Here is an 18,627-nt window from a genome sequence, read left to right as displayed (position 1 = left end):
AGATGTATACAGTATGGGGGAAGGCTACACAGGGCGGAGGGGCTATACAGTTTGGAGGCCTAACAGTGGACATATGCAGTATGGCGGCTAACTACCATATAGAGTGAGGCTACAGTATAGGCCTACCCGAAAATAAGCCCTAGCCTTTTTTTTTTCAGAGAGAAACATTTTCAGAGAAACAGGTATACAGCATCTACATGCACAGGCTGTCTTACGCTCTGCAATGATTTTTTATGTTATTATTTTTTTGACAATGTCCTAATCTTTATCTGAGATTTATTTTACAGATTTTTGAAGCCAAAGCCAGGAACAGACCATAAAGGAAAGACTAAGATTTCTCCTCTTTTCAAATCCATTCCTGGTTTTGGTTTAAAAAAATCAGTGTCAGTGTAAACGCACCATTACACTGCAATACTTCTGTACGCAAAGTTTATTGTACAGTTTTATTGTACAAAAGTCCCCTAGGGAAAACTAATAAAGAAGGAAAAAAGTATAGCATAAAACATTCAAAGTCTGAAGATAAAAAAGAAAATTGAAATGTTACAAATTCAATCGTTTTTTTTTTTTTAAACAAAAAAACTAATTGGTGTTATTGCCACACCCATAATAGACTACACAATTGAAAGGGAATCTTTCAATAGGTTAGAGCATCCTCCTGATATAGGGTAATCGGGCACGTTACTGGGACTTAAGGACATGTTATATTACAACCAATTCTGTCTTTCATTCTGTATACTCAGTCACTTGTACACTCATACCACCAGCAAACATCTGAGAATTCACCCATTTATAACTTTATAAAGTTATCCTGCAGCCAGTGCTCGATGGGAAAAAATATATGCAAATACACTCCAGAAAGAAGAAAAGTACATTAATAAGTTGACATAAAAAGGAAAAAAGAGCATTCAGCGCTAGTATAGGCTGCCCAGTCCACTATTGAAAATATATATATATATATATATATATATATATATATATATATATATATATATAACCCTGGTGTTTAGCTTTCTACAATGAATAATAGAATGTTCGGTGAGGATACCTGGTTAAATGCACTCACTCTGTTTGTGTGCCGATGTCTGTAATGGAGACTTCTTTGCTGAGCATGGATATGTTTAGATACTACCTTGCGGTGATGCTGTATAGTTTGCTCTGGAGGTGCCCCAGCCGACGGCACTACTCCACAGTACACTAACCCGATAGTCCAATTCAAATTTCACTGGAGATTCGATGACGTCACTCTCTGTACTGGTCCTCAGTTGAACCAAAAATCAACATGTTTCAGCATCTATCTATTTTTAGTGAGCAAACGGTTGTTAACTTTGACATTTTAGTAGCAGCAATTGTGCAGTGCTGGTGAGGGGGTTGTATAATTTTTGGTGCTGCTTCTCTACTTATTAGTTACATTAATAAGTTCATGAAACTTGGAAATCCTGAAAGGTACCTGACTGTTAAGAGAGGGTGCCTACTCACAGTATGTGCCCCCCCCCCTTCTGTCATTCCTCATTCCCCATTCCCACCATTCCCCATTCCCTGGCCCTGGTGAGGCGGTCTGGATGGGCCAGGGTCCATTCATCCTCATCCGTCTCCTTCTGTAGCCTCCCGCCAGCCCCAGCACCCCCCCCCCCCCCCAATTCTCCTCAGACCCATAACTGCAACCGGTTTTCCCGTCCTCCCTTAAATTATGGAGCTGATGGAGTAACACCTGAGGTTGTAAGGCATACTTGCATGGTAAGAGTCTGCCGTGGCATAATGCTTACAACCCCTCTCCATAGTGCGGCACTAAGTGCCCATTTGGATTTTAGTTCATAAAAGTTCGGCACTGCGTGCCCGTTATGCGGATGTGTTTGTAAGTTCTCAAAGTAAAAGCTGTGGCTGCTTCACCACCCACCAAGTTAAGTTTTGTGTCTCTGTGTTTAGTTACTGGCGTAAGGTGGGCTTTCGTAAAGTTTGGATTTGTTTGAAGCGTATATGCTGGCTTAGATGTACACTTAAAAATTATTTTTTTTGGGCTTAGTGCAACTGCGTTACTTCTCCACCAGACAAGTGAGGATGTTGAATTGCCGCTACTATGAAATATGTAGTTATGCCAGCGGATGGCATCAAAATGTTTTATGTTATATATACATGTAGAGCTGCTATTTATTTTTTTTATACAATGCTTACGTGGCTGTACTGTATTTTGCAGCTCCTGATGGTCCTCAGGGTAAAGTCCAAGAGAAGAAAATGTCATTGAGTCAAGCTAGAAAAGACAATGCTCTCTCCAAATCGGGTAAGTTCCATTAATGAGATTCTGCAGGATTAGAGAAAACAGCACCACCCCTGTCATCAGGTTGTGTGTGGTATTATAATTCATGCCCATTTACTTCAATAGAATTGAGGTGCAAGTCTCCCATGTTCTCACATTTACCCACTCCTCCTCAATATCTTCTTTTCTATGAAAAGTAGGGTACAAGGTGCTCTCCGAATGGTATCACATCCTTAGTCGCATCCATAGAATTTTTTCGGCTCCCTTGTTGATGTGCTGGAGAAACTGTGAAGACGAAGGTACAGTCCTACACACTTTTTGAAGTTGCCCAAGACTGATCCCTTTTCTTGAGGGAGGTATGGTGCTAAGCCTCCACTTTTTCAGACTTTTCCTCACCTTTAACCCCCCGCATTTTTCCATCTGTGGGATTTCAGTTAAGACATAACATCAAGATAGTATGTCTTGATGTAGATCACTGCAGACACCTTTGCAGATGCAGAATATTTGTATCTTTTGTAAAACTTTTATAAATTCAGAGCTGCAATACCACACATAACCTGGGATATATGGGATATAAGTGGTGCTGCTGCAGAGTTGTTGTTTTTTTTTATTATTTTTTTATATACTCCTATGAAAGTGTTTCATGGCTTGATGTGTAGTCAACGGTGTGTCTTCCCTAGGGCATGTGCTTTCAAACAGTTGGTAAAGAGAAACTGACAGCACAGATATGCATAATGCATAGTTACCTTCTGCGCTGTTCTGTGAAATGATACTTAAAAAAACGTTCTTTATCCTTGGGATGACAGTGTCACAGAGGTGTGTCTGTGCCCTCCCCACTCTCCAGCCGATGCTGAATCTTCAGGCCACTGCCTGCCTTCTCCAGAATGAGGTGGGCAGCAGCCTAAAGGCTTACACGGTCCAGAGAGCGAGGCGGGCAGTAGCCGTGCGGGGCAGGCGCAGAGAATGTCACAGACACACCTCTGTGACACTGTCAGCCCAAGGATAAAGAAGGTTTTTTGAAACCTATCGGATCACAGAGCAACACAGAAGGTAGGTATGCACTGCTCATGTGATCGGCAATTGGAAACTGGCAGTAGGGTATATGAATACAGTTGGATCAGCGTTCCACTCATCAAGCCCGCCAGGTTTCTCTGCCGCTACACCCTGGGTGCCGGGGAAAATATGGATTCAGTCCTGGGAAACTGGGAGAAGTTTCCCGGGATTGGATCCAGCTTTTCCTGGCATCCTGGGCGCAGCGCTAAAAGACGACAGGCTTGATGAGTGGAGCGCTGATCAAACTAAGCCCTTTGCTTTATTTAGATGAGCTATGCGCTCATCACTAATAAATATTCTAGAACCCATGCTGGGAGGAGGGGGGGTAACAAGGCAACTAACAGAAAGCAAGTTCATAAACGAGTCTGTTTACTCAAAACTCGAATTGTGCACGAAACCCCCTGAGTACTGTACAGCTACTTAGCTGCCCAATTTAGGTTCCAAATTGCTGGCCCTGTTGGCTGTAAAATCAAGGAGACATATGGTACCTTTTTATATATCTGTCTGTGATCCCATACTACTCGCAAAAGCATCTTAAAGCGACTCTGTATTCACAATCTGACCCCCCCCCCCCCCCCCCCCAAACCACTTGTACCATCTGATAGCTGCTTTTAATCCACTATCTGTCCTGGGGTCCGTTTGGCAGGTGATGCAGTTATTGTCCTAAAAAACAACTTTTAAACTTGTAGCCCTGTCAAATTGGCGTGGCCTAGAGTGTGTGTGCCCTAGCCTTGCACCGCTCCTCTGGCATTAGGAATGCCCTGGGCAGGATTTTTACTATTCATCACTTGTGTGAACACTGCACAGGTGCCTTAGCAATCCAGCACATGTGGAGTGTTCACACAGGTGATGAATAGGAAAAATGATACATAATGATACGTGATGCCGGGAGGTCAGATAATCCAGAAGTTCTGTATACATGTCCGTATATGTGTACTGTGCACAGAACATGTGCATGAGACTTTATCCTGCTGTTTTCCACAGGAGAAAAAGTAAGCAAATGCAATGTTTTCCAGAAGAAAAGTATATCATACTAGCCAAACCAGAATCTCCCCCAAAGAGAAAAGTCATGTTGTAGAAAGCTAAGTTTCAGGGTTCTTGTCCCTTATCAGTACAGGTCAGACTTTCAGAAGGTAAGACGAATCTAACCTGCCATCATGTGCCTATTACATAGGAGACACTGAGGAAGTCTCTTATGTCTCTTACCCTCTTTCCCGACACTATTCTGGTGCAGTTAGTCTTTTGCTCCACAATCCAGTGAAACCATTAGGAGTACTGGGGCATATGTTAGTAGCACTACCTGACTCCATAGCGCCAATCCGTCTGGCCTGTTCAATTCATTATCATTAGAAAGGGGCAGTTTGGGCAGATGGTTCCCCTTTAAAGGTAAGTAGTGTAGTAATGAAGGATTAATTTGTGCACCTGAAATGTACGAGATTACAATGTTCTACCGTTTTCGAAAGTTGCCAGGTTCAGTTATGAAATGAGCCTTTTGTTTATTTTGCTCTTGCTTCTATAATATCAGTAAGTTTTCCTTTTACTGCTATATTACTGCATAATAACACTTTTCTACAGCCAAATTGGTTTAGAGACAAAATCAGTTGAACTCCAAAAATTTAAGCATCATTTTTGTTTTCAGCAACACAGAATTAGTTAATTAGTTGTAATTTTGGTAATTAATGCAGGCTATGTTCACACACATTGGAGTTCACTGCGTTAACGCAATGAAGGACATCTGGATGGCAGTTAGTTACTGAAGTGATACAGCACTGCATTGAAATGATTCATTACTGCAATGAAGTGATGCATTCACATTGCATTTTCTTTGCATTATTGCATGTGTGAACACAGCCTCAGAGAAGGTTGTAATTACTTATGACTCCTTTCATGCAGGCTGAGGTTGTATCCACACATTGCCAATAATTGCATTACTGCATGATTTAATTCCATCACTGCATTGCACCAGGTACGGATTTCTTCCAGCTGTGCTTTTAATTGCATTTGTTACCCTTTAATTTCACTGCATTTATTTTTTTATTGCGTTTTTGCATTAAATCTCCGTGTGTGTTTGCGTGAACATAGCCTTAGGATGTGTTCACATGTTTCATTGCAGTACTATCACGAAAATGCAGAGTACAACGGTGATGCAGTACTGCAATGAAATGATTTTGTAACTCATTTAAATGATTAAGTACTGCAATGAAATAATGCACTAATGCAATGAAACTGCAATGTGGCAACACAGCCCTATAATCATTATTGCACTGTTAGCAGCTAGTCTATTACACCATCTATTTAGTCTATTAAAGGGGAAGTGCAGCGCTAAACATTTATTCACAAAATAACACACATTACAAAGTTAAACATCTTTGTAATGTGTGTTATGTAAGTGAATGGCCCACTTCCCAGTGTTTCCCCCCACCCTGCATTACTGTCGACCCCCGGCCGCCATCTTAGGACAATGACAACATCTTCGGTAGGCCGCCCGAACCGCTCCAGCCATCCCTCATGCTGCCCCCTCTGCCGCATCATCAGCTGCTCAGCCGTGATTGGCTGAGCATAACTGTGCATGAGGGACGGCTGGAGCGGTTCGGCTGGCCTCCCGAAGATGTTGTCATTGTCCCAAGATGGCGGCCGGGGGTCGACAGTTATGTGATGAGTATAATGCACCACACTTCCGGGTGGCGGAACACGGAGAAGGGGGCCATTCACTTACATAACACACATTACAAAGTTGTATAACTTTGTAATATGTGTTATTTTGTGAATAAATGTTTAGCGTCGCACTACCCCTTTAAGCCTTTAGTATTCTATCATCTTACGGTGACCAATCACAAAATGCCAACTCTTCCCTGATGACGTAATTCTAAGTACAGTTGTATAATCTACTTTTGTAAATGCTCTTTGTGTAAAATATACAGTTTTAGGATTTCTTAGCATATTGACATGTTTTTATGTATGCCTGTTTTTTACATTAACAAAACCGTTTTTACTACATATGCAGTCACAGAAGATGCCTCCTCTGGATCTTGAAAAATACAGCCAGTTAGCAACTTTAAGCATCATATTCATTTTGAGCACCAGAAAATTAGTAAGGTTGTGTGGTTTTGTCTCTGAACCAATATTGATGTCCATTCTATCCATTAGTATCTGTATGTGGTGACTTTCTCCCTCTGAGCCCGAAATCTATTCACTAGATCCAGTCCAAAGGGATTTGCACCATTGAAGTCAACCGATCTTCTCACCTGTGATTTTGGTAGAACCTGAAACGTGCTAGATTATCAGATGTTCTGGATTAAGTATAAATTAATTATTTTGCAGTAGAAAATAATTTAGGCTTATATGTGGGCCATTCCATCCAAACTGAACCTTTCGTAACAGCTAATTTAAAAAAAATGCAATGTAACCACAAAAGTTATAAATATAAAATTAAATATATTAAGACTCTTAATGTATATTTATAACTTTAGTGTTTAAATTGCAGTTTTACTAGGTTTAACTAGGTGTTACGAAAGGTTCAGTTTGGATGGAATGGCCCATGTATGTCTGGGCTTGGTTACCTCTTGTAATTCTATGGCTGTTAGGGTGTTTGTTCCTTGTCAGGAATAAAATGTTTGTTTTATGCACACACTTGTTTTTCCATGAGTGAGGGGACATACACCTGGTGTCGATCTTGCACAACATTTAGTAATGCATTTTGTACTTTTTCAGAACCTCATCTTACTCTAAAAGTTGATGAAAGACAAAGACTGGCCCGAGAACGCCGAGAGGAGCGGGAAAAACTGATCGGTATGGATCTTTATTGAATTTCTAATTCCTGTTCCTTTTAGGAACAAATAATGCAATAAGTCATGTGCAAGACGATAAGGCGTAAGACTTGTACATGTATATATCATTAAGTGTCTGAGACCAGAACTGGAGAATAGAGTTCAGCGAACTTTGAGCGTGTGGCATATACATGAGCTAGGACTCCAATCAACAATCTACAGAGAAATCATAGCATCCCTTTGCATAGTATAGCTCCCCCTACTGTGGGACAGATATACTACAAATATTATGATTTTTTTTTTTATTACGTCAAAGGGATATTGCAGTATCATAATTCTATATATTATGCAAAGGATGCCCAAAAAAATGTCATACTTACCTGCCCTGATCCACCGCAGCTCCTGTTTGCCTTCCATCTATCTCCCACTGTTCACTGCTCGTTGCTATATCCAAAATGAGCCTTCTCAGCAGGACCTGCCCCCCCCCCCCCATGCCCCAGCTCGAGTCTGAGACTCTTCTTTTAGATGTAATAAAGAGCCATGACTAGCAGGGGAACTGAAAGGTATTGGAACAGGAGCTGCAGAGGAACAGAGTGGGTAAGTATTTTTTAAAATAATTTAACAAAATAAAAAAATAGAGGATGATGACAGCATGTAAATTCATATAGCTACCATCGAATTTAATGGAAGGTGTAAAACTAGCTGTGCACTGAGCTCCCCCTAGTGGTAGTTGCTAGGAAAGCCAAACAAGTTTAAAAAGAGGTGTCCAGTGATTTACAAATCTGTATAACTTTCTCAAACCAATTGATTAAAAAAAAAAATTCTTTCTCCTTTACCCCTTTAAAAAGCAGATAGAGTTATAACATTCACAATTCCTGTGTTGGTGCACAACATAACTAAAATCATCTGGGAATCACCAGAATCAAGATATCCTGAACAGTACAGTGTTAGAGAAGCAGTTGTTAATTGGTGTGATTTTCTTCCAACACTATATTCTGCATGATCCAAAGTGAACCTACCCGTAAACTTTAAAAAAAAAAAAAAAAAAAAAAAAAAAAAAAGCATGTTTGCATAGAGTAGGACTTAAGGTCCAAGGTTCACCTTTTGCCATTCTATGCATGTGGTTATTCTGCCTCCCAGCAGCTTTACAGAAGTTGACTGCATAAGTCAAACAGGATAGTGTGAAGAGGAGAGAGAGGTGAAAGGCAGACAATCTGCTGGCATGGAAAGCACAATAAATTGTGAAGCCATTACAAATCATAAAACTTTAAAACCACATACATTGGGGCTATTTCAATCTGAGGGGGCAAATGGGATTGTGATCAGGATAAGGTTCTTAAACTGTATCATTGTATCAGGCAGAGGCGGATGTCTGGAGATATTGCATAGGTTAAATGTATATCTTCTTGTCTGTTGTCCATTGGATAATGTTATGTGGGTTATATAACTGGGTCAAGCATTGGACCGTTGTTGTTTACTGTTAATTTTAATGTTTATTTTGAAAAACATGAAAAAAATCAAACGTATTTAAAAAAAAAAAAACACACACACACATTAAAACCGTGGCACAATTGCCCTACCCAGTACAGATTAATATTGGACCAGAGTGGTAAGCGTTATTTATTTTTACTTTTAAGGATAGTGGAATGCTACTTTAAGATACAGCATCCTTATATGCAACTACACATGGAAAGTCAATACAGTATTTATTTAGTTTGTACTTCACAGGAGAATTCAACTTTTTTTTTTTCTAAAGAAATCCACAAGGGTTTTGATTGGAAACAGTTTTGCAATATACTCTTTACTTATTTTTTAGTTTTCTGTCTTTAAATCAATGCTATACATATGGCCATTAGGTGTCTTCCTTCACTGCACATCCACATACAGCAGCAGGGAATCCTGGGAGTGCTCACATTATCTGGTCAGCTCTCCTGTCACACAGCACCAAAACCTCTGTAACCACACAGTGACATTATACTGACCGATTTATTAAAGAAATAGCATTGTCTCCTGGTAAGCTGCAGAACTGATAATATAATTAGCAAAAGTTAATTGCACTCGGCTGATAAACAACCTGGATGATGAACAGGTGTCTTTCCTTGTGTGAGTGCACAGAGGACTGGGACTTCCTGTGTTTAGTCTTTAGAAAAGACCAAATATCAGCATGGTGGAAGCATGGAGCAAAGTTTGGCCATATTTATAATGTTGATTTAAACATAGAAAATGTAAAAACATAAATAAAGTGAGTATATTTCAAAACTGCTTGTGATCACAACTGCTTCTTAAAAACAAAAGGTTTTGTGACAGCAACGCTTTGAAGTTAATTTCCCCCCAAAGCAAGAAGTGGTGGTGAAAGCCATAGCAAAGACAATCCCTGTACAGCACTCTGGAATATGTTGCCTCTATTTAAATAATGGAATTATCAACCAGCCAAGGACAAAGCTCATGGGCAAAATGCGAGGTCATGTGTGCAGCAGCACAAGGATTCCTCAGAATCTCCAGGGACACTAAGCTCTGTCTGCTGTTAAGCTCCGGGGAGACTATGACTCCAAGTGCCCTTGACAGCTCTGCGTTCTTCTTGTGTTTCTAGGCATAGCATCTCAACTGTATTGAGTGTTATAAGCAAACCTTATGTAGGAAAGAAAGCTTGATGTTTTCTTAGTGTTATATAGAGTTTATAGTTTAGTTTACTGCTTACTTAGATGCTAGCTTTCAGGCTATAGTGTCCCAAGCAGACAGATTTGGTGTTGGCAACAAGACCAAATGACCTTTTATGCATGTCTTAAGGCCCTATTACACGAAACAATTATCGTCTGTACCAGTCCATAATAGATTGCTGTAATAGGTCATGTTGAAAGACCATGTTCAACAGACATGCACAGTATCATCTTATCATGGTCTTTTAACATGTTGAAAGATAGTATTATTTTAACCATGTCAACCTTAAAGTGAACCTGTCGCTATTGGACCAGGGTAGGTGAGCATTATTTGCTTAATTTTTATTACGCCCCAACAGCATATGAAAAATGTAAGAATAGTGGAATGCTCCTTTAAAGAGACAGTTGCCTTATACACAGCTATGCATGGAAAGTCAATGCAGTATTTAGTTCCTACTTCACAGTAGAATTAAATTTTTTTTTTAAATCAACAGGGGTTGTGATCACAAACAGTTTTTCACTATATTACGTTTTTTGTGTTTAAATCAACATTATACATACGGACAAACCATTGTCCTTGCTTTCTCCTGATATTTGGTTCTCTGTTCAAAAAGAGAGACCAGACACAGGAAGTTCTTTGGTAGCTCATGCAAGAAAAGACACCTGTTCATCATGTAGGTTGTATATCAATTCACAAGGGCAATTAAAGGGGTATTCCAACTTAAAACTAACTTGTCACCAGGACACAGAATAGGGAACAGGTAAGAGATTGTGGGAGGTCCGACCTCCGTACCCTCTGGCAAACTCTACATTGCCCTCCAGCTGCTTTGATTTGACTAGAACCACAGGTACAGCTGATGACCCGCGGCTCTACTCTTTCTTTATGGAGCTGCCAGAGAGAGCTGAGTACTGCACTTAGCTTTTTCCAGTGGATCCATAGAGAATGAATAGAACCATGAGTCACTTGCCGTACACGCAGCTCTATTCAAGACAAAGCAGCAAGAGCCAATATGGAGATTGCCGGTATGGTGCGGAAATTGGACCCCACCCCACCCCACTCTTTCTTACTTTTACCCCTGTCCTCTGGATAGTGGGCAAGCCAGTTTGAAGCGGGAATACCCCTTTAACTTAGGCTAATTATATTATGAATTCTGCATGCTTACCAGGAGACAGTGCCTTTTTTGTTATGTATAATATCACTGTGTGGTTATAGAGGTTTTGGTGCTGTGTGACAGGAGAACTGACCATACAATGCGAGCACCCCCAGGATTCTCTGCTATTGAATGTGGATGTGCAGCAGCTGTACACATGTGCAATGAAGGGAGACACCTGGTATAATGTTGATTTAGAGAAAAAATAATAATAAAGCGAGTATATTGCTAATCTGCTTGTTATCACAACCCCTGTTGATTTCTTTAAATATTTTCGCCACAGTGCCTCTTCAAACCAAAATAAAGTTCCATCCATAAAATCACTATGGCAGGAAACTTACTTAACTAGCGTGCATTCTACACAAAGTCAACCACTTAAAGTGACACTGTCACCCCCTTTGTGCATTCTGACATCTCTACACAGGGTAAATTTAGCGTTTTTCATACCTTATTTCATATCTTACATCATGGTGTTTAAGTAAAAAGTCATCTTTTATCAACTGCAGATTGTATTAAGTGGGCGTGGCCTCATTGCATTAGCGCCACTTAGCCCCCACCCCCGACCATTGGGCCCGCCCCCTTGACGCCCATTGGTTGGCCGATGTAAGGGGGTGGGGTCTAGACCTTTCGCCCAGTCTGTTCCAATGGCCGGTGAGGGGGCGGGGCCAACTGTGGCATTGTGGGCGGTGCTAAGTGGCGCTAATGCCGCAAGGCCCTGCCCACTTAACACAATCTACAGTTGATAAAAGATGACTTTTTACTTGAACAAGCACCATGACGTATGATATAAAATAAGGTATGAAAACCGCTAAATTTACCCTTTACACCTGTGTAGAGATGTCAGAATGCAAAAAGGAGGTGACAGTGTCACTTTAAGTGAAACCAACGGTGTAAAAAAAAAAAAAAAAAAACTTGATAACATTATCTGTAATAAAAACACACACACACACACACACACTTGCATAGTCACAATTGGTCACAGAAAGGACATCCATGAATAATTGCTCATAGTTTCATATTGCATTGGCCTACATGCATTGTTCTTGGGCTTCAGTAAGAGAACATTGATTGGTTGAAACTGAGTAGAGCTCTAAGTACATGATGTGCCACAGTATCCGTGCCTAGGAATGGCCAATAGGATTTTGCCCACTTAGGGCCATTTCCCAACAAACCTCTATTGCCCAGCAGTAAACAGAGCTGATGTCCTTGTAGCATTTTGCTTTGAAGAGGCGTTGCTGTCACTTTTAATAAGCAACTACCCTGCACCAGCCCAGTGAACTGTACATTGCAATGACACCACTTTATAGCTTGAAATAGTTTTAATGTTACATAAATGTCCTAGGAGCAAATACAACCTAGATGTATGTCCTCATCTTCTCATTGTCCTGTCCAGCGGCCAGAGAATCTCTGTGGTTAGAGAAAGAGATGAGAGCGCAGCAGCATTATGCCAAACATTTGGAAGAACGCAAGAAGAAATTAGAAGAACAGAGGCTCAAGGAGGAAAGACGGCGCGCTGCGGTTGATGAGAAGAGGAGGCAGAAGCTGGAAGAAGAAAAGGTAGGTCACTCTATGGTTTCTTTATTGGGGATGTAATATTTTTGTGTTTGGGAATAGTCATTGAAAATAAAAGTTCAATATTTCACGAAGCATTAAATAGAATATAAATATATATACAATGTATGTATGTAAATGTATAAAGCGTATATATATATATGTGTGTGTATATATATATATATATATATATATATATATATATATATATATATATATATATATATACATATATGTGTGTGTGTGTGTGTGTGTGTGTGTGTGTGTGTGTGTGTGTGTGTGTATAGATAGATAGATATATATAGATATATATCTATTTATATTTATTTATACAAGATTAGAAAAATGGTGAATGGTGGAGCCACTGAACATACCCCTGTGCGGCACTGTTCCTGGACAAAAAGAAAATAATTTTTAAAAGTAACCATTTTGATGTTACTTTTTTTTACAGAACGTAATATCATATAAATACCTTTCTTCTTGTTTTTTTCTTTTAAAGGAGAGACATGAAGCAGTAGTAAAACGTACAATGGAAAGAAGTCAGAAACCAAAGCAAAAAAACAGATTGTCTTGGGGCGGCACTCTACACAGCAACACGAGCATCAGCAGTTCAGGTAAAACAGAATGGTGAAATGGTGATAACTATGTACTGCTGTGACAGGGAAGAACAAAGGCATAGGAAAACCTCAGATAGACTGTGGCGAGATGACAGAAACTGAGGAGAGATGATAGAGACTTAGGTGAGATGGTATTTACCAGCGGAACAACATATAGAACATCTGATTGTATAGCAATTCTCATTGCATCGTATGGACTATCACATCATCCCACGTTATTCTGTATTGTACATTTCAGTGCAAAAACTCTTTGGATGGTCAATGTTAGGGTGGGATCACTCATAGTATTTGTAGCCAAGATCAGGAGAAACCGACAGAGGAAAACCTGTAGTAGAAAAGTTTGCACCTGACCATAATACTACACGTAAACCCAGCCTACGTTTACTGGAGTCTGGCAGGAAGATATACCTCTTATATAAATATGAAAGTTGATTATTCATGGGCCACTTCAGATGTTAATGGGTACTTGACATATAGATGGTACATTTCATTGGGTGTGTTTCACAAAAATAATTTTTCTTTTGTTGCTCCCCATGGTGAGAACATAACAAACAGCGTATTCTTACCTTTCCGCGCTCCCCCGGTGTTCTCCTATCCCATCTTCGGGTCTCACCCGCGACTATCTCATCTCCACTTCAGAGACTGACATGTTTGTGGGTGCCAGCCGACTCAGCCACTCACTGGAAAAAAAACAGGACATTGCCATGGCCAGTCACCCTCAGACAAGTCCGTCTTGGAAGATGGAGACAGAATAGCCTCGGACGGGACTGTAGGAGAATACTGGGGGAGTGCAGAAAGTCAAGAATATACTGGCTGTTGTTTTCTCACCATGGGAAGAAACATATCACCATTTATTTTTGAGCGGAATACCACTTTAAGCCTAGTCACTTCAGCAGGTCATTTAGGGTTGGTATTTAGGTGCGTTTCTTTCTTTATAGTAGACATTACAGAAGTTAATGAACTTGGTTTCTACTGTAAATTCATGAAGTTCTCAATCCATTTTCGTATCATTTTTTTTCTTTTGTTTTTCCTTTTTTACATCATTTTTGCATGTTCTGTTTCTTAGGTTACTTTGTTGACTCATCCTTCACAAGTGTTGATTTAGCTGACCTGGCATACCATTTCCAAGCCAAGGGTCGTGCCAGAAGAGGTGGTACTCACACACCACAGTGTTATGTGATTGTTCCTTTAGTCTTTGCTTTGTGATCTAACCTGAGTGACATAGAGCGTGTTTGCTAACAACCCCATCTTGTTATAGTGTGCACATCCAAGATATATAAAGAGAGGTTCCCTGTTTTAGAACAGAGTGGTATCAGGTCTCCATGTCTAAATAAATCTGCCCTTATCATGGCTAAATTGCTGCATGGTTGAATCTTTCCCATCCATGCCGTCATATGGAGGAGATGCAATAAAAAATTATATTGTCAAAAGATTCCATAAAAAACAGTGGCATCCTCTGATGCATCTATTAGATGGCCTGGCAGCATTCTGCAGAGATTTGTCATGTATCAAGTGTTGCAGTTGTTTTCTCCCTTGCTTTGTATTAGTGTTGTGTTGTTTCTGTGTATAGTACCTTGTTTGCATTGTCCATGTATTTGTCTTATCAAGTATGGTTATAACAATATTAAATTGCTCACTATAGTGTCTCACAGTGCACGCATTACAGACACGGGGCTAACCTGCCTGCAAGGCACACATTACAGACACGGGGCTAACCTGTCTGCAGGGCACACATTACAGACACGGGGCTAACCTGCCTGCAGTGCACACATTACAGACACGGGGCTAACCTGCCTGCAGGGCAAACATTAAAGACACGGTGCTAACCTGCCTGCAGTGCACACATTACAGAGACAGTGCTAACCTGCCTGCAGTGCGCACATTACAGACACTGTGCTAACCTGCCTGCAGTGCACACATTACAGACACGGTGCTAACTTGCCTGCAGTGCACACATTACAGACACGGTGCTAACCTGCCTGCAGTGCACACATTACAGACACGGTGCTAACCTGCCTGCAGTGCACACATTAAAGACACGGTGCTAACCTGCCTGCAGTGCACACATTACAGACACGGGGCTAACCTGCCTGCAGTGCACACATTACAGACACGGGGCTAACCTGCCTGCAGTGCACACATTACAGACACGGGGCTAACCTGCCTGCAGTGCACACATTACAGACACGGGGCTAACCTGCCTGCAGTGCACACATTACAGACACGGGGCTAACCTGCCTGCAGTGCACACATTACAGACACGGGGCTAACCTGCCTGCAGTGCACACATTACAGACACTGTGCTAACCTGCCTGCAGTGCACACATTACAGACACGGTGCTAACCTGCCTGCAGTGCACACATTACAGACACGGTGCTAACCTGCCTGCAGTGCACACATTACAGACACGGTGCTAACCTGCCTGCAGGGCACACATTACAGACACGGGGCTAACCTGCCTGCAGGGCACACATTATAGACACGGTGCTAACCTGCATGCAGTGCACACATTACAGACACTGGGCTATAACCTGCCTGCAGTGCACGCATTACAGACACGGGGCTAACCTGCCTGCAGTGCACGCATTACAGACACGGGGCTAACCTGCCTGCAGTGCACGCATTACAGACACGGGGCTAACCTGCCTGCAGTGCACACATTACAGACACGGGGCTAACCTGCCTGCAGTGCACACATTACAGACACGGGGCTAACCTGCCTGCAGTGCACACATTACAGACACGGGGCTAACCTGCCTGCAGTGCACACATTACAGACACGGGGCTAACCTGCCTGCAGTGCACACATTACAGACACTGTGCTAACCTGCCTGCAGGGCACACATTACAGACACGGGGCTAACCTGCCTGCAGTGCACACATTACAGACACGGTGCTAACTTGCCTGCAGGGCACACATTATAGACACGGTGCTAACCTGCCTGCAGTGCACACATTACAGACACGGGGCTAACCTGCCTGCAGTGCACACATTACAGACACTGTGCTAACCTGCCTGCAGGGCACACATTACAGACACGGGGCTAACCTGCCTGCAGTGCACACATTACAGACACTGTGCTAACCTGCCTGCAGGGCACACATTACAGACACGGGGCTAACCTGCCTGCAGTGCACACATTACAGACACGGTGCTAACTTGCCTGCAGGGCACACATTATAGACACGGTGCTAACCTGCCTGCAGTGCACACATTACAGACACAGTGCTAACAGCTTAAACCACAATGCTAATGAAGAAACGTAACCTTGAAAAACACTTGGATGATGGAGGCACTGCATAAAAAGGTTTTATTGCACATAACTATGCATTTTTAATAGTGTCTTCAGCACCTTACCAGAAGAAGAAATAATCATTAGGGTTTCAAAATACATCACTTAGTGCAAAAAAACCTATTTAAAAATTATCTGGTTGCAGCGCCTCCATCCAAGTGTTCTTGAAGGTTACGTGTCTATGTATTCCGGTGACTGAAGTAGACTGGCCAGGATCATGGGCAGCTCCTCCGTACTCTGTTCCGCTATAAGCATTGAGCCAAGTCAGGTGTTGTGCGCCTAGGTGAGTGGGTTTCCGCACTCTGGATCTTACAATCCTCCTTTGTCAGGGGTGATTTATTAGAAGTTAAAGTGCACTGTATCGAGTACAACACTACAGCCTGAAAGGCTTTATTTGTTTTACATTTACAAAAACAATGTCCTTATACAAAAGTCCAGCAATAATCATACTAAAAATAGCAGGTGACCTTAGAATCCATGCACAAGGTATTGTCATGTACATGTGCCCTGACTATGGATACCCTCCACACCATGTATAATGTGTATGTACTGATACAAGACAACAATGTGACAATATGGGCTTATTCCCACGTTCTGTATAAAATGGAACCTAGGGATGGGTAAGCCCTGTAGTGGACCCTTTCCCTGCCCGACATCATGTATCAGTATGATGCAGGGAGTAGGGAACGTGCTTGAATCTTCACACGCCCATGTGGCTGGTTTTCTGAATCTTGGTGTCCTATGACCCTTCATACGACATCTGTATAGTCATTGCATCACATTATTGTGCACATTGTAGACATGCTGTGTGCTATATATTAATGCCATCTTGTTGGAGGAGGAGGAATGCTCATGTTATAGGTCCTGGTGTGACTAGAACTCTGCATTACAGATCTTATATAAAGAATAGCAGCAACCATGTCATTGGTTTACTCATTGGTTTATACATGATATGGGTGTGCAGCCTATTAGCAATATCTCCATTTGTTTTAGATCCTGACAGGAGGTCAGTTTCAACAATGAACCTATCGAAACATGTCGATCCAGTTATTAGCAAGCGACTTTCCACATCATCTGCAACATTACTTAATACTCCAGACAGAGGTACAGTGTTACAAAAAGTATCCAGACATATTGATTTGTTGTTCTCAGTATATCCTGGTAAAATGACTTTAAATTCTGCAATATGCATTAATATATACATAGTAACACACAAGGCCAGCCAATGATCGCATAAAATCACAAGCCATACTATTTATTGATGCACCACATTTTCATGTACTTTATCCCTCTAAAATAATACCTATTCCCATACCATTTTCTGCCCCTATAACACTGCTAGCACTTACCAGTCAAGAGGACAAGAGAATCTAGCTTGATGATCTAACACCACTGCCTTTCTATACATTCAGACACAATGTGCAGGTTTGAGGGTAAAAATCCCAGATACTCAGTGGTGCACTGTTTCAGTAGAGGCCAACCATGCGCCCCCCTGCGGTCAGGTCCCAGATCCCTAAGGCTGGCCTTGCTAATGCAGCAGACACTCAAAATAAATACATTTGGAATTAAGGGAAACTTGTGGCAAAAATTTTTTTATCAACTGGTGTCAAAAAGTTATATAGATTTGTAAATGACTTTATTTAAAAATGTCCACTCTTTCAGTACTTATCAGCTGCTGGATGTTATGCAGGAAGTGGTGTATTCTTTCCAGTCTGACTCACTACTCTCTGCTGCCACCTCTGTCCATGTCAGGAACTGTCCAGAGCAGTAGAAAATCCCCATAGAACACCTCTACTACTCTGGACGGTGCCTGACATGGATAGCAAAGAGTACTGTGTCCGACTGGAAAGAATACATTCTTTCCTGCAAGACATACAGCAGCTAATAGGTATGGGAAGACATGCAATTTTTAAATAGAAGTAAATTACAAATCTATATAACTTCCTGACACCTGTTGATTTGAAAAAAATAAATAAATAAATCTTCTGCCCTTTAACATAATTGTTTCTGTGGATCAGTTTCTGTTCTGTAATGTGAATTGTCATTGTCATTTTGTGCCGTCCTTTCATCGGCCAGCAAAGCATTTTGTGTTCTGATTTATGGAGGCAAATTGTCATCATTGTGCTTCAGATCTATGATCTCCATAATCTCACATGCATGTTTTAGAAGTTTGCTTACAGTACTAATATCTATGGATTCTACCATACATATTTCCTGAATCTGTGTCTGCCTGTTACTGTAACAACTCCCTTTTAGTTTGGCTTGCTTGCTGTGGGATTTACAGTA

General features: G+C 41.3%; 1 protein-coding gene across 6 annotated transcripts in view; it reads left to right on the top strand.

The window, feature by feature from the left end:
* The window catches only part of MAP7 (microtubule associated protein 7), a 143,971-nt gene that overhangs the window by 79,952 nt on the left and 45,392 nt on the right, over nt 1–18,627 (top strand). For all 6 annotated transcript variants that reach the window (XM_069975005.1, XM_069975004.1, XM_069975000.1 and 3 more), the window contains 5 exons: nt 2,192–2,275; nt 7,016–7,093; nt 12,273–12,436; nt 12,930–13,044; nt 17,335–17,445. In XM_069975005.1, coding sequence (XP_069831106.1) covers nt 2,192–2,275; nt 7,016–7,093; nt 12,273–12,436; nt 12,930–13,044; nt 17,335–17,445 — 552 coding nt within the window. The remainder of the gene's footprint in view (nt 1–2,191; nt 2,276–7,015; nt 7,094–12,272; nt 12,437–12,929; nt 13,045–17,334; nt 17,446–18,627) is intronic.

Source organism: Dendropsophus ebraccatus, chromosome 6, assembly GCF_027789765.1.
Source record: "Dendropsophus ebraccatus isolate aDenEbr1 chromosome 6, aDenEbr1.pat, whole genome shotgun sequence".
In the NCBI taxonomy this organism is placed as follows: domain Eukaryota; kingdom Metazoa; phylum Chordata; class Amphibia; order Anura; family Hylidae; genus Dendropsophus; species Dendropsophus ebraccatus.
Note: the sequence above shows the minus strand (reverse complement) of the source record. Positions and strands in the feature narration are given on the sequence as shown.